The 23634-nt window shown below is 39.0% G+C and overlaps 1 protein-coding gene across 2 annotated transcripts in view; it reads left to right on the top strand.

Moving 5' to 3' along the window:
* The window catches only part of PLEKHH2 (pleckstrin homology, MyTH4 and FERM domain containing H2), a 141985-nt gene that overhangs the window by 107044 nt on the left and 11307 nt on the right, over positions 1-23634 (top strand). For both annotated transcript variants that reach the window (XM_037744409.1, XM_017544855.2), the window contains exons 20-25: positions 3748-3927; positions 6246-6343; positions 8041-8218; positions 9128-9283; positions 11131-11228; positions 18243-18384. In XM_037744409.1, the coding sequence (XP_037600337.1) occupies positions 3748-3927; positions 6246-6343; positions 8041-8218; positions 9128-9283; positions 11131-11228; positions 18243-18384 (852 nt within the window). The remainder of the gene's footprint in view (positions 1-3747; positions 3928-6245; positions 6344-8040; positions 8219-9127; positions 9284-11130; positions 11229-18242; positions 18385-23634) is intronic.

Genomic DNA, 23634 nt, shown 5'->3' with positions numbered 1-23634 from the left:
ATCATAATGAAATATCACCTCACTCCAGTTAAAATGGCTATTATCAAAAAGACAGAAAATAATAAGTCTGTCAAGGATGCAGAGAAAGAGGAAAACTCATACACCATTGGTGGGAATGTAAATTAGTGCAACAAATCTGGAAAACAGTATGGAGGTTCCTCAAAAAACTAAAAATAAAACTACCATGTAATCCAGCACTCTCACTGGGAGTATATCCAAATGAAAGGAAGTCAGTATATTGAAGATATATCTGAATTCCTATATTTATCATAACACTTATAAGAACCGATATATGAAGTCAAACTAAGTGTCCATCAAAAGATGAATACATAAGATGGGCTGAGCGAGGTGACTCAGGCCTGTAATCCCAGCACTTTGGGAGGCCAAGGCACGTGGATCACTTGAGGCCAGGAGTTTATCAGCCTGGCCAACATGGGGAAACCGTGACTCTACTAAAAATACAAAAATCAACTGGGTGTGGTGGCACATGCCTGTAGTCCCAGCTACTAGGGAGGCTGAGGCACAAGAATCTCTTGAGCCTGGGTGGCAGAGGTTGTAGTGAGCCTATATCATGCCACTGCACTCCAGCCTGGGTGACAGAGCAAGACTCTGTGTCAAAAAAAAAAAGAAAGAAAAGAAAAGAAAATATAGTATATATACATAGTGGAATATTATCCAGCCCTTAAGAAAAATGAAGCCCTGTCATTTACAGCAACATAGATGGAACTGGAGGCCATACGTTAAGTAAAATAAGCCAGGCACGGAAAGACAAATTTCTCATGTTCTCACTCATAGGTGGGAGCTAAAAAAGTGGATCTCATAGAGGTAGATGGTAAAATAGAATGGTGGTTACCAGAGGGGGTAGAGGGTGGAGGGATGAAAGGAGGTTGGTTAATAGGTACAAAAATACATTTACATAAAAAGAGTAAGTTCTAGTGTTCAACAGCACAGTAGGGCAGCTATAGTTAACAAGAATTTAGAGTATGTTTTAAAATACTTAGAAGATTTGGAATGTTCCCAACACAAAGAAATGATAAATGTTAGAAGCAGTGGATATCCCAATTCCCTTGATTTGATTATTATACATTGCATGCATGTATCAAAAAACTCATGTACTCCATTAATATATGCAACTATTATGTGTCAATAACATTTTTTAATGTTAAAAAATATTAAATCATGATCAAAAGGGATTTATTCTAGGAAGTCAAGGATGGCTAAGTATTAGGATATCTATTAATATTACTTATTATTAGGTAGATAATCATATCTGAAGATGCTGAAAAGGCATTTAACAAATTTAACATTTATACAAGAGCGATACATAGATACTCCTTTAACATGATAAAATATTTCTTTTTTAGCTAAAAGCAAGCATCGTGCTTTATGGAGAAATGTTAGAACATTTTCACTTAAGTGAGAAAAAGACAAAAATGTGCCCCATTATTATTTTTTAAACTTTTCAATTAAAGTATAAATTATATAAAGTTTGTCATTATTATTATTACATAACATTATGTTAGGGGACTAACCTATGTAATTAGGCAATAAATGAAAATATTTACAGATGGTATATTTGTATACCCAGAATACCCAAAATAACAAATTAAAAAACTGCTACAAAGAGAATTTGGTAAGATAGTGAGAGGCACAAAATAAGCAAAAATTAGACACTTTTATGTGTGCAAGAACCAACCAGTTAGAAGATAAAAAGGAAGAACTACTTTGGGCCATGATGGAGCCACAGGGACTAGATTTTGTCTGCCAGTGGTTTTCAGACATGAATTTAGGCAGTGCAGGGCAGATTCTGCTGAAAACTAATGACATAAGCCTTGTGATTGCTGCAGCTTACTATTGAGAGATTCAAGACTGCTGTGCAGAGAGGGAGCACCCAAATAGAGTCTGGCAGTCTTCCTGAGTTGTGAAGACAGAGTTCAGAATGTGAGGCCAAGGTAGTTAGACTTCACAGGGCTGGTTGGGCGTGGTGGCTCACCCTGTAACCCCAGCACTTTGAGAGGCTAAGGTGAGTAGATCACCTGAGGTTGGGAGTTCGAGACCAGCCTGGCCAATATGGGGAAACCCTGTCTCTACTAAAAATACAAAAATTAGCTGGGTGTGGTGGCAGGTGCCTATAATCTCAGCTACTCAGGAGGCTGAGGCAGGAGCACATGACCCTGGGAGGTGGGGGTTGAAGTGAGCTGCAATCTCACCACTGCACTCCAGCCTGGGCAACAGAGCAAGACTCTGTCTTGAAAAAAAAAAAAATCACAGGGCTGAGAGGAGAGAGCTAAAGAGAGGGAGGGAGGGAGAACTCTGGAGATTTCAGTTTTCATCTGAGAACTGATAAGCATGTGTGTGTATGAGGAAAGTACCTGAGGCTGAGGACAGAAAGACACAGGTAAAAAATAATTCCAGCTCACACAGAGCTGGAAATAGTTATCCCATCTTCTAGAATGGAAAAAATCTCTGATACATTGGACATCAAAGGGAGTACACAGAGGGTGATTGCCTCAGGAATGCAGCCCAGATAGTCCTAGGCTAAAGGATATTCTGGCCCACTCTGAGAAACTTAAAAGAGACCTTGGAAGAGCCAAACTGTTTCCAAGTAATTTAACTGTCATCTCAGAGCAAAGCTAAAAAATATTTAAAGCATACTAAAAAGTCCAGTGCCCAAGAATATAAAATTCACACGTCTGCATCCATTCAAAGATCATGAGGCATATAGACAATTGGGTCAAGTATGACATATAATGGGTGAGAAAAAGTAATCATAGAATCATATCTAGAAATGATACAGGTGATGGTAGATAAGGACATTTCTGTGTCTGGTGTCTGTTGCTACATTTAAAATTTTCCAACACTTAGTGACTTAGAACATTTGGTATTTCACACAGTTTTGAAGGGTCAGGAATCTGGAAGCTGTTAAGCTGAGTGGTTCTGACTCATAGTCTTGTGAAGGTACCATCAATCTGTCAGCAGGAGCAGCAGTCATCTGAAGACTGGAATGGGGCTGGAGGATTCCAAACTCTCACATGGCTGTTGGTAAAGCAGCCTCAGTTCCTCACTTTATGCGGTTCTCCAAATGACTGTTCAAGACATGGCAACTGCCTTCCCCAAAGCAAATGATCTAACAGGGAAAAAGAGAAAGTGACCAAGATGGAAGCACATTGTTTTTTATAAGTGAATCTTAGAAATGGCATGCTACATGCTACTGGTCACGCAGACCAACCCTGGTAGAATCCAGGAGGGAATTACCTACGAATCAGAATGTCAAGATATGGAGATCATGGAGGACCACTTTGGAGATTGGCCTCCATACTTCACACGTTCAGAAAGGTAGAGGAAAGCATGAGCATTTTAAGAAGATATTAAAAAAACCCAAACTGAATTTTTAGAGATGAAAAATGCAATGACTAAATGAAAAATACACCAGATGAGATTATATGTATTTTGAAGCTCATTATTAAGTATATAGATATTTAGGATTGTTATATCTTCTAGATGAACTGGCCCCTTTATCATTATAAAATGACCCTCTTTATCTCTGGCAGAATTCCTTGCTCTGAAATCTACTTTATCTGCTATTATTGTAGTGACTCCAGATTTCTTTTGATTAGTGTTATCATAATATATCCTTCCCCATCATTTTAAACAAAAACTACTGCTGAAAAGAGAAGCGATATAATTCATGTGGAATAAATCTAATCACTCCTCACCTTGAATATATCTCTTTTTTGTTTAATTCAGACCTGCCAGCTTTTTATAAATGCTGCAGTTGACTCCCCTGCAATTGATTACCACATATCTCTAGCCCAGAGTGCTTTGCAAATCTGTCTGACACATCCTGAGCTGCAGAATGAAATTTGCTGTCAGCTTATTAAACAGACAAGACGAAGACAGCCACAGAATCAACCAGGACCATTGCAGGTAGATATTGATACATATACATGTAATTTAAAGTGATACTGTTTTTCTGATTGTAAGAATGATACACATTCAGTGTAGATATTTGGAGAATACAGAAAGTGCAGAAGAAAAAATAGCTATTAATATTTTGATATCTAACTTTTCGGTTTGTTTGTATAGTTATGTGTTTATATATAACTGTATGTATGTTGGTGTGTGCATACTCACAGTTTTTTATATTACTGGAGTTACAGTTTTCATACTACTTTTTTAAACTATAGAAAATAATCATTTCCCCTATATCCCTAGACATTCTTCAAAACATTAATGGTTATGTTAACATTGATTACTATGTATTTAGGTTTTTCCAAATTTTTACTGTAATAAATACCTCTACAGTAGACATCTTTGAACCTAAATCTTGTGTACAGTTCCAGTGAATTCCTTTGAACTCATTTTTAGAATTTCATTTATCTTCAACAATAAGCAGCATATTTTAAATTATTTCCAGGTGAAAAATGATGTTTCACTATTGATCCAGTATTCATTTATTTGTTAGTGCAGTTAAATACATTTTTTAGGTGTTTTGTAGTCATCTATGTTTATTCTTCAATGAACACCTGCTTTTATCTTTGTATCGACTCCCTGTTAGCCACAAGATAAATCAGAAGTTTCTTACCTTAGCATACAGGACTCTCAGGGTTGGATCCAGGTCTTGTGAGACTTGAAGCTTAAACAGTTTGTGAAATGCTCTTTAAGACAGATACTTGAAATGGAAGACTTTTGTACATTTTAGAAAACATATGACCTTGTAAACACAGTTAAGGCCTTTCCCAGGACCTGTGCCCAAGAGGGAATCTGAAACTTAAGCTTCATCTGTATTAAGAGCACTTCATAACCTGGCTCCCCTGGTCCCCTCTTTCTCCACTTCCTGCCTCCAGCATACAGTGAATGAATAAATTTGCCCATCCTTCAAACACACTCTGCCTTTGCAATATTCTCCACTTTGCACCTGATGGTATTTGTTACCTGGATCCCTCCTTTTGCTTCCCTCCCATAGACTTTATAGTCCAGCCCAAGCAACATATTCCCTGTGATCCCTTCCCTGACTCATTCCTCCCACTGGTTATGCTTTAAAAAGTTAATACATGGTATTACCATGTTGTGTTATAATTTACTGTTTAAATATATAACTGTCTCCTAGTAGGCTGTAGGCTCCTTAAGGGCAGGGACAATGCCTATTTTTCCTTCTTTGTTAATATAACGTTTTAAAAATGACTGAAAAATGATATATAACAAACAAGGGCAAATAAGATCTCTATCCTACTTTTATATTTATTTACTCTGATGATTAGTTTGTCTAATGCTTTTTTCTTTTTTGAGACGGAGTTTTTCTCTTGTCACCCAGGCTAGAGTGCAGTGGCACAATCTCAGCTCTCTGAACCTCCGCCTCCCGGGTTCAAGTGATTCTCGGGCCTCAGCCTCCTGAGTAGCTGATACTGCAAGTGCCCACCACCATGCCGGGCTAATTTTTGTATTTTTAGTAGAGGCAGGGTTTCACCATGCTGGTCGGGCTTGTCTCGAACTCCTGACTTCAGGTGATCTACCCTCCTCGGCCTCTCAAAGTGCTGGGATTACAGGTGGGAGCCACCGCACCTGGCCATGCACATTTTATAGGATAAAGAAAGAAAAAATTATTTTTGTTTAAAGACTTTTTTTTTACCTTGTTTAGCAGTCAAACATTAAACACCATGTTTTTCAGAAGAGAATTCTGTTGTAACATGTTTTATACGTCTTTGAAAAATATGGAAAGAAGAATACAGAACAGAGCAAAGGAAAAATAAAAATCACATATAATGCTGCTATCTAAAGATAACCTCTGTTAATATTTTTATACTTGTCCCTTATTTATGTATGTAGATACATATGTATAGGTAGATTGGTTTTGATTTAGGGCATGTGTTTTTTACTGTTTTGCAATCTGCCTTTCACACAACTATTACTTGTATTTTAATGAATGAGTAAATACATAAGTGAACAAAAAAGAAGCAGAGTTCCTAATCTTTGAGTGTGATGTCAAAAGGAGCACGATGTCTGCTTGTGCTTTGGTCCCTTCGTTGTAGATAACCATATATACAACTAGATGAATCATAGATCTGACCCAATGTAGAGTTTTTTGTTTTTAACCTATTATAAATGCTGTAAAGAGATCATGCATGTCTGAAAGAAACAAAACGTTTTTGGGTTAAAAGAGACTGTCATCAGCTCATTGCACTAACGCTGCTGTGGATCTCTGACTGGGATGTTATATCTAACCTGTGGTGCTTCTCCTTGCCCAGGGCTGGCAGCTCTTGGCACTCTGCGTTGGACTCTTCCTTCCCCATCATCCTTTCCTGTGGCTCCTCAGGCTTCACCTAAAGAGGAATGCAGATTCCAGGTGTGCAGAATACTAGCCAGCTGAACTGCTTATGTGGTCTCTGAAAGTCTACGAAAAATCATAAGTATTTAATGACTTGCCAGGTACATTTTCAGAAGAATGTATGAAACAAATATTGGTACAGGAAGCCTTTGGTTTTCATTGATGTAGAGATTGGAAAGTATTCCTTTGTTATGTTACCTCCTACAGAAGATTGCAATAAATGCTTGAAAAACTGACAGAGAATATTTTTAAGTGAAAAGTGTATGTGCATTTCAAGTATGAATGACTTAGCATTAGTAAGTATTCATTCAATAAAAGCAACTATTTTGTTTCCTTAGTTTTCCCTTTTACTATTTTTCTCCACATTGAATTATTTTATGTGGAAAATTTCTCCCATGGTCTTCCCTCCTTTTCTAACTGTATGTATTTGAATTACTTCAGAATTGTTACTCCTTTGACAAAGACATTTAAAGTTCAACTTCCAGAATGGCTTTCTTACAGTGGGGCCCAGGTCACTCAGCCAAGGCTTATCCAGGGTCATTTTGTCCACCAAGAGGCTTGTGTTAGGTTGCTTAAATAAACTCTTGGACTAAAACAAACACAGTAAAACAAACAAACAACAACAACAACAAAAACCCAACTTGGAAGCAATAGGAAAATATTCTACAGTTCATAATACATTTTGGGGCCTCTGTGATCAAGGTCATCTGTGATCAAAGTCATGTTATTTCCGTTGCAGTCACTGAGGAGCCCCCAGATCAAGATCTGCCTACAGGGCACTTGAATACAAACATGTTTTATAGGTGCTTGAATAAGCCATAAAATTTATATATAACAAATAAGGGCAAATAAAATCTCTATCCAACTTCTACATTTATTTACTCTAATGAGTTTGTCTGATGCTTAACATTTTTTAACAAATGCAGTGTTCTGTAGAATAAAGAAAAAATATTTTTGTTTGAAGACTTTTTTTTTTTTTTTTTTTTTGGAGACAGGGTCTCACTCTGTCACCTAGGCCAGAGTACAATGGCACATTCTTGGCTCACTGCAAACTCCACCACCAAGGTTGAAGCAATTCTCCTGCCTCAGCCTCCCAGGTAGCTGGGACTACAGGCATGTGCAACCACACCTGGCTAATTTTTTGTATTTTTAATAGAGACAGGGTTTCACCATGTTGACCAGGCTGGTCTTGAACTCCTGACCTCAGGTGATCTGCCCACCTTGGCCTCCCAAAGTGTTGGGATTACAGGCATGAGCCACCGCTGCTACCTAAAGATAACTTCTGTTAATATTTTTTTACTTGTATAATATTTTTATACTTGTATACTTAGCAGTCAAGCATTAACCACCATGTTCTTCAGAAGAGAATTCTGCTGTAACATGTTTTTATAAGTTAACTCTCTACTATTCTTCATGCAATTGCTTTTTTTATATTTGTTGATATTAAATCACTGTATATTGACTTACAACTGGTAATTTTAAAGTCAGCTTATGACTATGATAATACAGTAAAGATGAAGAGTGCTTTGTGGGGACATTTGAGTCAGGCAATTGCAAACATAAAGAGGCTGGAATTTGAGAAAAGTTACAGCAGTTTAGTATTATTCGAAAAAAAGTTGCTGTTGAAACTACAAGGGATGCTTTCTTAATGGTTGCATATATTAGGTTGTCAATTAAATTTATTCTTAGATTTTATCTTAAGTTTTGTATTACAGGACAGAATTTGGAAAATATGCCATTTACTGCCAGAGATGTGTAGAAAGAACGCAACAAAATGGTGACAGAGAAGCAAGACCCTCAAGGATGGAAATTCTTTCAACTCTTCTCCGAAACCCTTATCACCATTCTTTGCCCTTTAGTATACCTGTGCACTTCATGAATGGGATATACCAGGTAGGTTTCCTGATGAAAATATGCTTAGCCAACAAGCCTGTGTACAAACTCTGTTATAGGGAACAGGGACTTCTCTGCCTACTTTTATCAGCACCTGGCAGTGATAAACATGCAAATATTTTAGACTTACTATCAGAAGAGCTGAGTTTTGAAACAGTTTTGCTACAAAGGATTCACACTAATAACAAATCTATATTGAACCGAATAAGTGATGGGCTTCGCTACCATTATGATTCTGATGGAGAGAAAATAAAAGACACTTTGGTTGGGGCTTTCTCCCATCAGTACACCTGCTAGGTGTGGAAATAATTAGTGATACTGGGTTTAGTTCCTTTTAAAATCTCCAAATCTCAGAAATTATCTGGGAAAACTTCACTAGGCCCTTCCAGTTCTCAGATCTAGATGCTTGCTTATTAATTGAAGCAAACATGTTCCCAAACTAGCAATTAGTCTTTGTAGCCATACGCCTTTTATCACAGAAATCAGACACTTAACTGCCTATTAAGGAAACAAACATTAAATACATAAAAGTGTTCATTTATTTAAATGTATTTCTTGTTTATATTCTTCCATTTGATTAAAGATAGCATATTGTACTATAGTTCTTGGTTTGCTTCTAATGGGTAAGCATCATATCTTTGCAAAATATGTATAGCTATCAATTAATCATTCGATTTTGGATTCATGTCTGTTGGCTGAAGCTGAGATTTTTGATTCTTCAGCAAGGTGATTGCTGAGGTAACCTTACTGATTTTCTCCAGAGGAGCTTTGGGAAAAAAAAGTTAAAGGACCTAGAAAAATATGTGTTATCATTAATCATGCATCAAGTACATTCCGTTTTATCCTTGAAATCTCAGTTTGAAACTATATATTTCTTATTAAGAGAACCGCTTTGTTATTTCTGTCTAGGTAGTCGGTTTTGATGCATCCACCACAGTGGAAGAATTTTTGAATACTTTGAACCAGGACACAGGAATGAGGAAACCAGCACAGTCTGGATTTGCATTGTTCACAGACGATCCTTCTGGCAGAGATTTAGAGCATTGTCTTCAAGGAAACATCAAGGTGAAGCCAAGTCCTTTTTGGGAACCAAGCCCAGAGAATAGCAAAGAAGCTACTCTTTACAAGAAGAGTAAACTTTGCAAGAAGTTTAGTTCAGGAGTTTTCCAAAAATTAAAGCAATCTAATCTCCATGATAAGAAAAAAAAATGCAGGACTTTGTTGAACCCATGGAATTCTTAATACACAATCTCAACACATACACACTCCATATTAAAGAGAGTAAAAATGTTAGTAATGGTAATGATACTCTAAATATTAGGATAATAAGGGTAGGTATGTACAAGCTCTAATAAAATGGCTTTCCATTTTTTTCATTTATTCAGCAATACTGACTGAACTACTTTATTGTATCCCAGTGGCTGGCTGGACTCTGTAGGAAATACAAAAGGACCAGAAATAGTCCCTGCCCACAGTGAACTTAAAACCTGCTTAGGGAAGAGCAGCCTTATACACAGATAACCTTGAACTAGGGTTGGAAATGATAAAAGTTTTAAGAGTGCTATGAACTTTGCACAGAAAGAGAGAGATTAAGTTCAGCATTGGGAATTAGGGAAGGCCTGAGCTGGAAATGAAAAATGGTTTAGGAAACAGACCTGTGGCCTGGCACAATGGCTCACACCTGTAATCCCAGCACTTAGGGAGGCTGGGGCAGGTAGATCATTTGAGGCCCGAAGTTTGTGACCAGCCTGGGCAGCACAGCAAAAACCTGTCTCTACTAAAAATACGAAAAATAGCCCCGTGTGGTGGTGCACACTTGTAGTCCCAGCTACTCTGGAGGCTGATGCACTAGAATCACTTGAGCCCATGAGGTTGAGGCTGCAGTGAGCCATGATCACGCCACTGCACTCCAGCCTAGGCAACAGAGCAAGACTCTATCTCAAAAAAAAAAAAAAAGAAAGAAAGAAAAAGAAAAGAAGACAGACCTGTGGAAATGAAGAGGGAGAGATTTTAAAAGAGTCTTTTCTAGATCATAGTAAAATAACTTTAATAGAGCTTCCATTTAGTAATGACAATAATTAGAAATAGAGAATTAGGCCAGGCACAGTGGCTTATGCCTGTGATCCCAGCACCTTGACAGGCCAAAGTGGGTGGATCGTTTGAGGTCAGGAACTTGAGACTAGCTTGACCAGCATGGAGAAACCCTGTCTCTACTAAAAATACAAAAAAATTAGCCGGGCATGGTGGTGGGCGTCTATAGTCTCAGCTACTTGGGAGGGTGAGATAGGAGAATCACTTGAACCCAGGAGGCAGAGGTTATAGTGAGCCAAGATCACACCACTGCACTCCAGCCTGGACGACAGAGTAAAACTCCATCTCAATAAAAAGCAAAAAAAATAGAATTATAGAACCACAAGGGACCTTAGAGAAACAAACAGTGCACTTACTTTGCAAATGAGAAAACTGAGGCCTAGAGAAGGAAAAATCAAATAGCTAGACCTGGGTCTAGACCCTTTCCATAAATGTTATTTCAGATTTCTTTTGCATAACGTCAGGTATTACAATCTTTTTGAACTCAGAAGGTGAAAAAGTTGCTTCTTCAGTGACCAAATCATGAAAAAATCCCTGGAATCTTCTTCAGTTTCAGGCAGTCGTGCATTAAGATTCCTTTTTGAGTAAAAAATGCATGGCCACAGTCCAAAGTTAATGTGTGTCCAAAAGGATAAGTGGACCAAAGAGCAATTTATAATTACATCCTAAACTCAGAGCCGCACGGACACTGAAAACAAAAAGCTTGAGTATGTTTGGTTTGATCATATTAATTGAAAAATTTCAGTCTACAGACATACTTGTCTTCAAGAAATGTTGACTTGAAAAGTCTTGTAAATCTCAGTTTCCCACGTTCTTTCTAGATTTGTGACATTATTTCCAAATGGGAACAGGCTTCCAAAGAACAGCAGCCTGGAAAATGTGAAGGTACAAGGACTGTTCGTCTAACATACAAAAACAGGTGTGTAATACTGTGTCCAGATGCCAAAGTATGAGTATACAGTATGTTCAAATCATGCACCTACTGTTTAGTTTTCTGTTCAATAGCCTTAAAATTATTTATTTTTAAGTTTGTGTTTCTATAAATGATAACTCTGTTTCTATAGGAAAAAAACCTTGTCACATAAAATTTTGTTTCTAATTCTAGTCTCTTAATGTCATAAATAATTATACTTTATAAAAATATGCCTTTAAACAAAGATTAGAAACACTAGATCTCAGCCAAGCATGGTGGTTCGCTCCTGTAATCCTTTGGGAGGCCAAGGTGGGCAGATCATCTGAGGTCAGGAGTTTGAGACCAGCCTAGCCAACATGGCAAAACCCCACCTCTACTAAAAATACAAAAATTAGCCAGGCATGTTGGTGTGTGCCTGTAGTCCCAGCTACTCAGACAGCTGAGGTGGGAGAATCACCTGAGCCCAGGAGGTCGAGACTGCAGTGAACCGTGATTGTGCCACTGCACTCCACAGTCCAGCCTGGGCAACAGAGTGAGACCCTGCCTCAAAACAAACAAACAAAAAATACACACACACACAAGCAGAAAAACTACAGAAAAAAATAGCTGCTCTTAGAGTAGTTGATACAAGGATGCATTTTTCACTCTCATAATTTCCTTTAACAATATTATTCCATTTTTCATAAAGACTGAATACTTAAATACCTACTACAGATCTGTAGTAAGAAGAGATATCTGTGTTTGCCTCAGTCTTTTGGAAGTCATATATTCTTTATATTCATATTTATTCCTTCTCAGTCTTTCATATTCTCTCTCTCTCTCTCTCTCTCTCTCTCTCGGTGTTCACTGAGCTTCAACTATAAGCCCATCACTTAGCTAGATGCTATGAGTAAAATTGTAATAAAGACAGACAAACCCAGTCCTTGATCTTTTGGAATCTACGGATTAGTGAAGAGGACTGTTGTTGGGCATATCCTCACTCTAATGAATGTGGGATGATACAGTAAGTTCTCTGAAGGAAGAGAGAGGTATAGTAAGAGCACACAACAGTGAGCCCGACCTAGACGGGAGACCTCGGGAGGCTTCTCTGAGGAAATGATGTTTATGCTAAGTTCAGAAAGAGATGGGAGTGGGAACATCAAAATGCATGGAAAAGAATATTCAAAGGCCTGTAGAGGGAGGCTGCTCAGCTTGTGTCAGGAGTTGAGAAAATGCCAGAGAGCCGGAGCACACACCTTCTTTACAGATAAAATGGTAACATACCTTGGCATGGAGTCAGGAACTAGATTTCCTTTCTTTCTTTTTAAATATTTTCATTTCTTTCATGTATTAGCAGAAGGTAGTACTTAATAAACACTGTTAACTGACCAGCTCCCATTAATTATACCAAAATAATGGTATTTTGCTGGTTTTATTTGAATCTTGTATCCTGTAAATTAAGGAATCTGTAAAATGTCATATCCAGAGCCTGGTGGAATTATTGGAGTAGTACTCAAAGACCTCTTTTTGGAAGATGTTCAGACTTAAAATTGGAATGTAAGAATTGAAGGCACTATATAACATAAAGAATTTAATAGCCTTTGATCCACTTAAAAATTTCTTTTTCTAATAGTCTATCCCACAGAAATACCCAGATAAGTGGGCAGAGTACTCCAGTATATCCCAGTATCTTCCTTTTTTTTTCCACATTTTTATCATATTCTTTGTCATTTTTTGTGTGAAAAATTTGAGACAGAAACTTACATGTTTATTAATAGGGAGAACAGTTAAATAAGTATGGCACATTCATAGTTTGGACTCTTCTCTCATGCAGTTGGCCACTTAAAGGGCCACCCAGTATTTGAACAGGCTCCATTGATCTGAATAAATGGTGATTGTGAACACTGGAGCTTCTTTATTCAGGGGCTTATGAGCTGTGATGATTTGCTAGCGGTTCAAGTAACAAGAAGGTGACTATTAAGCTTTAGTATCTGAAGTTTTAAAATCATACATTCCTAGAGATAAGCAATATTGCATAAATATTGGAAATCTAATAGGCTTCACCCCTGGAGGGATCTGTTTCCCTTGAGGGCAACCTTTATCAATGTATCAATGGCCCTTTGGTGACTGGCAAGTGTAGCAGGCTAGAAGACTTGACCCTTCTAGATGATTGTTGTAGTTCTGTTTAATGTGGAACAATAGTTCCCAGCAGGTGCCCCACGCTAGCAGCCTCAGGACCACATGGAACGTATTAGAAATGCAAATCATGAGGCCCCACTTCAGACCCACTGAGTCAGAATTTCTGGGGGTGAAGCCCAGGAGTCTGTGTTTTGACAGCTCTCCAGATAATTCTTACACATGTTGGGCTTTGAGAAGCCTTGACCTAAAGGTCCTCATCGCTGCCCCTGCCTCTTTGCCTTAGCCTTTATAGAAGGAACCAGCTCCTGGACCTGGCCTGCCAGAGACCATTATGCAGAAGGGGTTCAGGCATTCTCACTTGGCTTTGTTGGAACCAAGCGGAGCGACCTTTGTGTCCAGGACTATTCCTAATCATCCAAACCTTATGAATGCTTAATACATACCAACTCTGATTGTGATGGCTATGATTGGAACTGAAGTGAAATTTGGGTAAATGGAGAAAGATGATATGAAAGACAGATAATAATAATGCTTCAAGTTTAAAAACACCGCAAGGAAGGACAAAGAGAGTCGTGGATAAAAATTTTTTGGTTGACAATTGGTTGAGCTTATCCAAAGACCTGGAATCAGTAGAAAGGAATGTCTGGGCTGTGATGAGAGGTTGTGGAGCCTCGCTTCAAGTTGTTCTGCCTTTCTAGACAAAACCAATGTATTTCTTAAGTCTCATGACTCCCTAAAATGTATAACATCCAGCGGCACCCTGATCGGCTTGGGCACATTTTCTCAGGACCCCCTGAGGTCTGTGTCACAAGCCATGGTCACTCATATTTGGCTCAGAATAAATCTCTTCAAACTTTTTTTTTAAAAGAGAGTTGTGAATAAAGATCATTACCTTGTTTAAAGATAAAGCCCTCATGACAATGTCTTTGACATCAGGAAAAAAAGTAACTCAACTGAAAGGTTTGATTTTTAACAGAACTCTGAAATGGCTGGATAGCCACAGCTATGAGAAAGTACTATGTTTCTGAACATGGCCATGCTTTGCATGTGTTTATAAGTAGCTTAGACAATGAGCCCTAATTTCTAGTGATAAAGTTAGGAGGGGACCTTGCTATGACCTGTCACACAGCCAAGCACTTGATTCTTCATCTGCCAAGCAGCACGGTAATAAACAAAGCTAAAATATCAGTTCTCTTGGAATTTTAAATTGATACTTGGCAAGTGATGGAATTTTAATTATTTTGATTCAGGTATGAAAGATCTAATTAATAGGTTTTGAACCTGTTCTTATAGACAAACATTGGCAACTAACATTTAAATTCTATTCATAGTTAAACTTCTTATTTAATCTGATTTCTCACTGTGTCTTTGAAGCTGTAAGAGTCAAGGCATGTTTTTAACAAAACAAAATTGGCCACAGCCAAGAAGTTTAAGCCAAGAAATGGAATTTATCCCATTTCTCCTAGCTATGTTCACACTAAAAAAAAAATTCCAGGATCAAGAGACTCTCATGTGGGCCAGGTGCAGTGGCTCATGCCTGTAATCCTAGCACTTTGGGATCTGAGGCAGGCAGATCACCAGAGGTCAGGTGTTCAAGACCAGCCTGGCCAACATGATGAAACCCTGTCTCAACTAGAAATAGAAAAATTAGCCAGGTGTGGTGGCACATCCTGTAGTCCCAGTTACATAGGAGGCTGAGGCAGAAGAATCGCTTGAACCCAGCAGGCAAGTGAGCCAAGATTGTGCCACTGCACTTCAGTCTGGGTGACAGAGGGAGACCCCCATCTCAAAAAAAAAGAGAGACTCCTATGATTCCAAAGACCTCTGTAGAATACTACCATTAGTCCTACTAGCCCACATTTGTTGAACATTTACCTAACATCAGGCCCTATTCTGAACTCTTTGAGTGCATTTTTATATCATCCTTACAACCTTATGAGGTACTGTTATTATGTCCATCTCACAGATGAGGTAACTGAAGCTTCAGAGAGTTAAGTCACTTGCCTAAGACTATGGAAAGGGAATTCTTCAGGCTTTTTTGGCAAATAATTCCTGTACTCAGCAATTCTCACATACCATTTATTTGTCCATTCATGCAGTCTATCAGTGCCAAACCTTGTTTGAAGCCTTGTGAATTCCAAGGTGAATAGAACTTCCTTACCCTTCAGAATCTTACAGTTTATAGGGAGAGGCAGACATGAAGTCTTAGCAGTGCAATCAGTGCTGTTACAGGAAGAATGTAGCACAGGAGTGAAGAACACGGGCTCTGGAGACAGACTGCCTGGGTTAGAATCCTGGCTCTACCACTTACCATGTGGCCCTGAGCAAGTCACTTAACATCTCTGTTCCTCAGGTACCCTGTAAGTGAAATGGAGGTCAAAATGATTCCCACCTTTAGGGTTGTCTGAAGGATTAAGTGTTGGCAATTGTAAAGCACTTGATTCAGAGTCTGCCACACAGTAAATTCTTCCTAGGTATTTGCCATTACCATGAATATTATGTGTATGTACAAGAGGTTGTAGGGACATAGAGGAAGACTTTGCAGAGTGGTGTCTTCTAAGCAGATGACTGGCGGTTGGATGCCACTGAGGCAGGAAGAGAACAATGGCAGTTTTAGTAGAGTATAATCAGTAGACCATGGTGGACTGAGGAGTAAAGGAAGGGTAAATGGAGAGAGATTGCATGCTGTCCCCCCAGTAAGCTTACAAAAGGATGGAAAGGGCAACAGTGCTTCCCATAAATGCTCTGAAGAATGAATCTGGAGCCAGTTGAGGGCAAGCAAAAGGATTACCCAGCAGTGCTGAGAGCCTTGCTGAATTTGGAAGCAGCGTGTTTGTGTAGCTGTACTGGTCCACAGTGATGTGATTTCTATCCAACAGTATTCAGCTTCCTGGATGTCCAGTGAGGAGGTAGAGATTTGGGAATACCTCTGTGATCTAATCCAAGACTTGCCTGCTGTCATAGAAGCCCATTCTGTCTGCTCTAGGCTGTTTTAGGATTTGGAAACAGCTGAAAGCTAGCCATATTGTGAGAGGCTTAGATCACATTCCTCTAGTGCCTTTCCTATTCAGGCTCCATGGATTTGACTTTTATGACTTCTTGGGTCATTTTTGTTCCTCTTCAAATTGTTCCCAAATCCCTGGATAGCTGTTGGAGCCCAAACTGTTTCATTAGGGATTTGAGCCAATGGTTCGTATCCAGTATTGTTTCTCTCTCTCTCTCTCTCTCTGTTTTTTTCTAATGATGCTTCCTTTTCCGCTCTCAGGTTCAATCGTGTTGCATGCTGGGAATGACAGAAAAGGCACTTACGCTCTTCTTGCCTGTAGCCATTTGGTTTTTTTTCTCCCCCATCCATATTACCAAATCTTCCAGTGGTGACACTTAGCTAAACTCCAGCAGATTACAGTGATGAGTATGCTATACTTCCTGACTTCAAGTAGGGAAAATAAGTTATGTTCACAAATGTAAGCATGCCAAAGGGGAAGGCTTTCATCTTAAACTTTCTGCTCTTTGTTTTATGTGACTTTGCTGATAACATTTTGGATTTGGCATCTGTTTCTATTGCCCAGCTATATTCTACTACCAGCTTAAGAATCCTGCATTATTTGTCACCATATAGTCATCATAGATTAAAATGGAGCTCAGGATTTTTCTGATTTGTAAACTAGGTAGAGAGGAAAGAATGATTAGAATCATGGGGTAGGAGGAGCTCTTCAAAGTACCCCCCACCCATGCTTGCCCAGAGATTCAAATCTGCTGCCCTCTCCTTCCCTGCTATTTGACATAATTCCTGGGAGAGATACTGTAAATGATAGGGGTTCATTCTCTCCCTCAAGTGTATGGGCGGAGTTGGAGGGGGAAGGCTGAAAATGCAATTTATAGCCAATTAAGCACATATGTAACAGCTACTGTATCTAAATCTCTCTTTTCCAACCACTGTGATGTCATGGCAGTGTTTAGGTGGGTCAAGATGTTGCTCACCCACCCCATTGTCACAGCATTTAGAGCAGTTAGAGCACCTGTGCCTGAACTGCAGCCTGAAGTTAGAGCCCCACAAATCTCACATATGAATAAATGACTCAGTGAATAAATAAAGAGAATCACTGATTTGATGAAGACCCCCTAGGCAGAAAAAAGCCATGTTGTGTTTCAGTGAGTAATAGTGATAACATGTAAACTATTTTTGAGCCCCTAAAGCTGCTTATCAGATTGTGTCCAAAAAGTCAAAACACACTTAAATATATGAATATTATCTTTTAGATTCCCAGAGAAAACTCACCCTCTCCCCACACTTATTTGATGTTGATTTGGGGGGTGATTTTGAGTTGAAACCTTCATTTCCTTTTCCCTGATGTGTCCAAGGTATTCAGGAAGGATCGTGAGGGTTTTGAAGGCTGGGTTTACACAGCCCATTGAAATAAAGGCCTTATATCATACATTCCTTGCAAGAGAGGGCATATTTAATTTTCCTTGATGTCTTGGGTCCTTCCTCAGTAACATTTAAGGATTAGGTATTTCAGGGCATAAAAAATGCTTCATCCCTTTACTTCTATCTTACATAGTTTTATTTATATTTAAAGCGGATTTCTTAAAAGCACCATATGGTTACGTTTTATATTTTATACACGCCAACAATCTATCTTTTCATCGGTATATTTAGACAATTGACATTTAATGTGATTCAACCTCACTTCTAGCTGTTTCTCAGCCTCAACCTCAAAGCAATTTTCCTTATTTTGCTGAAAGTACTAAATAGAACAGAAACAGAAGTCACTGACAGTAATGGTCTAAGTTCATACCACTTAGAGTACTATGTTAAAACAACCCATTTCAGTCCTCTGGATTTATCTTTATTCCTTTGTAAGAATATAATTTAATGAGAAATTTACTCTTTTTTTACAGACTATATTTCTCAATACAAGCTCGTGAAGAGACTGATAGAGAAAAGTTGCTGTTAATGTATCAGACAAATGATCAAATAATAAATGGACTTTTTCCTCTGAACAAGGATCTGGCATTAGAAATGGCAGCTCTTTTAGCTCAGGTAACTTCCATGTTATATAGATTAATATATTGAAATAATAAGATGCTAATTGCTACACTGAATTAAATATAAAACAGTATACCTTCAGTAATTCTGTAAATTCAGTTTGCTATGATTAGCACCTTAAAAATTACCGGCACTGTAATTACAGTTTGCCTCTAAACTCCTGACAGTTGCAATGTTGTAGAATGAGACAGTATTCCATAAAGAGAACCCAGTTTCTTAATTACCTTGAAAATATACCTCTAGGCTTTGCATTTAATAAAGGAATTGGAGTGTAGAGCTGTGGGGTTGAAGATGTCATGCTGAAATCGCTTGGTAGTCTAATAGGAATAAGTCCTTGAAAAGGCTAGAGCACTTTCTCTTTTTTACCTATTATATCAGTTAGGATTAAGTTCAGCCTTCTACACACACACACACACACACACACACACACACACACACGTACACACACAGACACACAGATTAATAGTGACTTAATCAGAATAGAGGTATATTTAGCTCTCACATAGAGAGAGAGGCATCCTGGCACCTCTGTAAAGCATTAGGGGCATGGGCTTTATCTTCTTCTCCCTTCTGCTGTCCCTAGGGTATCATCATCATGGTCCTGGGAGTCTGAGAGCTCCAGCTAACATCAATGTTCCAGGCCTCAGGATGGGGGAAGGGCTGAAAAGGGCATATGCCCTCCCTCATTTGAGAAAACATCTCAGCAGCTACATAGAACACTTCCATTCATGTCTCTCCGGTCAGAATTTAGTCACATGGCCTTGCCTACTACCTACAAGGGAGTCTGGGGAATGTGGTCTTAGAGGGGTGGCAGTGTGACAAGCTAAATTTAAGGTTTTTCTTACTTAAGAAGAAGGAGAGAATGGTCAAAAAACGCAACTCATAGTCTCAACCACACGTGAGTCTTTGCCTAGGTTAATTAAGGAAAAATGTTAAAGAAAATCTGTGATATGGCATCCGGACCAAGGCTTAGATTCCCTAGGGTCTTAGGTCTGTGGCCCCTCACGCTACTCTGTATCCCAGGACATCCCAGTCGTTCTTCTTATTTTATGCACCACCTTTGCCAATGAGTTCCAGATCTTTTCTCTTCAGTTCATAGCTCTTTTATGGGCTCCTTAATTTTTTTTTTTTTTTTTTTTTTTTTTTTTTTTTTTTTCTGAGATAGAGTTTACCCCTTTTGCCCAGGCTGGAGTGAAGTGGCACAATCTCAGCTCAGTGCGACCTATGCCTACCAGGTTCAAGCAGTTCTCCTGCCTCAGCCTCCCAAGTAGCTGGGATTATAGGAACCCGCCACCATACTCGCCTAATTTTTGTATTTTAGTAGAGACAAGGTTTTGTCATGTTGGCCAGGCTAGTCTCAAACTCCTGACCTCAAGCAATCCACCTGCCTCGGCCTCCCAAAGTGCTAGGATTATGGGCATGAGCTGCTGCAGCCAGCCAAAATCAATATATTGAAAACTGAACTAATCATCATCCCTTCTCTGTCTTCACATTCCGTTTCCTTTTTATGATAATGTCTCCACCCAGTCCCTCAAGCAAGCTTCAAACCCGGGAATCCTCATGATTCTTCCCTGGCTTTGGCCCTTTCCCACCAGTCACCACATCCTGCGAATGTGAACTCTTAGGGATGTTTTACTCTATTCTGTCCTCTGGATGCTGACTCCTGTTGCTAAGGTTCGGATCATTGTCCCCTGCTGCCTGCCGTCCTGCAGCAGGCTCCTAAGTAGTATGCCTTTCTCTGGTCTGGTCCCTCACAAATTTATCCTTTACACAAATGCTAGAGGGATGTTTTCCACTTATCTATTGCTACATAACAAATGACTCCAAAACTCAGCTAGTTAAGACAGTAATTTAGGCAGAGATGTGAAGGGACAGTGTGTGTCTCTGCTTCAGGTGGTATCAGCTGACATAGCTTGAGACCCAGTTGTCGCTTTACGGCTGAGGGCTGGAATCATTTGAAGGCTCGTTCACTCGTTTCTATTGACTGATTGATGCTGGCTGTTTGTGGGGACTTCTGCTGGGACTGTCAGCTGGAGCCCCTTATACATGGTCCCTTCATGTATATGACTGCTTGTGCTTCCTCCAAGTATGGTGAATGGGTGACAGGAGCAATGTCCCAGAAGACAGACAAGAAGTGGAAGCTGCTGTTTTCTTAAGGGCTGAGCCTGGAAATTGGCACAATGTCACCTGTGCATGGAGGTTTATTAGGCAGCACTAGAAACTGGGATAGAGACACAGCAAAATGTGAATCTAGCTCTGTCATTCCCTTTTTACATGCAAGCACTTTCATGAGCTGAACTCTGCCTGCCTCTCCAGCCTCAACTTTCCCTTTATACTCCCTACCTTGAACTTCATGCTCCAATAAAGTGTAAACTGTGGTTCCATGCACAACTCCCTGCCTAGTGTATGGTTCACTTTTTTTTTTTTTTTTACTTTTTGACTTTTTCTCCATCTATTTTTTTTTTTGGTTCACTTTTTTTTTTTTTTTTGCCTCTTGTGATTGACTAGTTTGTGTCCTTTGCCTGGATCATCTCTACCCCATCCATTCACCTGTTAACCTCATCATATCCTTTCCTTTACATCATAGGTATCATTTATTCCAGGAAACCTTCCTGAATCCTGTCTGGGTGGGTTAAATGTCCCTCTTGGGGTTTCTGTAATGTTCGATTGCTATCCTGACCTCAGTGGTTTATAATCATTGATTTATGTTTCTGCTTTTTACCACTGACTGCAGCCTCCCTGAGGCCCAGGCCTGTTCATGTTCATCTTTGTCTCTAGCACAGCTTTATACACAGTCCTTTCTCCATAACTGTTCTTACAGGAATGAATAGTTGATAATTTAGTTGATATTTTTAAAAAAATTTTTTTATGAGATGGGGTCTTGCTATGTATGTTACCCAGGCGTGTCTTGAACTCCTGGGCTTAAGTGATCCTCCCACCTTGGCCTCCCAAAGTGCTGGGATTACAGGCATGAGCCACCACACTCGGCCAACTTTTAAAATAAGGTTATGATCATCTGGACTTTATTGCATTAGCGCAACGCTAAGTGTTCTTCTACAAGTGATAAAAACCTGAGGAAAAGAGAAATAGGGCACATTTTTCTTCGTATTAGGATTGGGAATGATTTACTATCACTTGCCATTCTAGGGCTTAGCCTTTCTCAAGGCACAGATTATCTGTTAAAATCACTCTCATTTTTACTAAAATTCAACTTAGTCTTCTTACTTTAACTTTTAATTTTGTGAAGACAGGTTTTACAAGAAAAATTATAATATACTTTGGAGATATGTACTTCTAACATTTTTAGATGAGTTTGAGGAAGGGGTAGAAAGATAAGACCACAAGCCAAGAAAATTCTGAGCACATTACTAACTTGGAAAGTATAATCTCCTCATCTGTGAAAGGAAAATATATGCCTCTGATGTCTCTTCCTCAGAGTAGTTTAGTAAAGATAAATGAAATATGCTAAATAGATCAGAGCTCTGCAGAAGAATTATTTCTGTTGTAGATTCAAATATATGTAGGCTCTTGTTGATATTCTCTGTCTTTATTATGAAATTGCAGCTGATTCTTAATTATTGTACATAGTGTCTAGTAAGGCATGGTGTTCATGTAGAGCATGTTAAGGATTATCTGAGTTGATTTTCTGTAATTCTCCATTTATTGTATTTATTCTATGCCACATAATATGTCAGCTGCCAGGGAGCTTGGACATGCCACTAAAGGCTGCCCTAAAAGGCAAGGTTGCCTTGATTGGTCTCCTATTGGAATGCAATGATGTGATCTCAGCTCATTGCAACCTCCACGTCCTGGTTTCAAATGATTCTCTTGCCTCAGCCTCCTGAGTAACTGGGATTACAGGTGCCTGCCACCATGCCCAGCTATTTTTTAAAAAATATTTACTATAATATATTTTTTATATTTAGTATTAAAAATACAAAATATAAAAAATATATTATAGTAAATATTTATATTTAGTATTAAAAATACTAAATATAAAAAATATAATAAATATTTTTTAACAAATATATATATTTGTTTTTGTATATTTAGTAGAGACAGAGTTTCACCATGTTGGGCCAGGCTGGTCTCGAACTGCTGAACTCAAGTGATCTGCCCACCTCAGCCTCCCAAAGTGTTGAGATTACAGGCATGAGCCACTGTGCCCAGCTTCCTATTTTTTTTTTAAACTATTGTTTGTTGGACTGTCGTATCCTTGGAGATTGAATCCGATGTCAGGTTTCACAGGTAGCTGTGGTGAATGCTACCTGGTGAGGTGGGGACAAGGCATAGCTTGCTCTGGGGGAGGGATTTCAGTATGATCGAAGAGCTGGTGGACAACTTTATTAGGGGTGAAGAAATTTGGAAGGATACTTGACTAGGTAGGAGATGATGGAGATTGATAGAAACAAGGAAAAATGAAGAATGGGAGCTGAACAGCAAAATCAACCCAAGTAACCAGCGAGAAAGAAACTAGGTCAAAGAACCTAGGAAGTTATAAGAATAGGCTGTAAGGGCAAAGCTCAGCTGAGGACTTTAGACAGTAACTGATCAAATTAGGAACTGGAAAACAGGAGCCCCAGGGTGGGAGTTCTCAGAAGCTGGTACTGCTGACAGCTTAACTAAGGAATAGGGTCCTTTTGAGATGCAGACCTGGTGCTTTCTATGAGACCATTCTAGTTTTGATGGAACCCTTAATCCACTTGTTGGGGAATGCTATAGATTATGATGTTAGTGATCAGTAGGACATTCACCTGAATGTCCCCTATCCTGCCTTCCTCCCTGAACCCTCTTTGGTATCCTATACAAGCCACCTGACACAGTTTATCACAAGAATTTATGTCTCTGTCTTCTCTACTAGATAATAAAGTCTTTGAGGGTAGGGACTATGCTTAGCATTTTCCTTTCTCACATCGCTCAGCACAGTGCCTGACTTATAATGGGGACTCAGTATAGGTTTGGGTGAAGGGATGAATAAGTGAGTTCATGGAGAGATGGGTGGGTGGATAGTTAGTTGGGTGGATTGAAGATGGCATCTCTGCAGCCTATTAATAGAGATGAAAGCTAAACATTCTTTCATTAAGGGATAAAGTGGAATGAAGGACTCTATTCCCAGGATTAATACTAGCAGAATGAGAGGATGAACACATAACATTTATGGAGAAAATCTAGGAACAAAGTAATGAGAATATGGTTCTTGCTCCTATTACATTCAGGAGAGGTCCTCAAAAAGTCCAACTGATA

The sequence above is a fragment of the Cebus imitator genome, unplaced genomic scaffold, assembly GCF_001604975.1.
Source record: "Cebus imitator isolate Cc_AM_T3 unplaced genomic scaffold, Cebus_imitator-1.0 Scaffold172, whole genome shotgun sequence".
Classification (NCBI taxonomy): domain Eukaryota; kingdom Metazoa; phylum Chordata; class Mammalia; order Primates; family Cebidae; genus Cebus; species Cebus imitator.
Note: the sequence above shows the minus strand (reverse complement) of the source record. Positions and strands in the feature narration are given on the sequence as shown.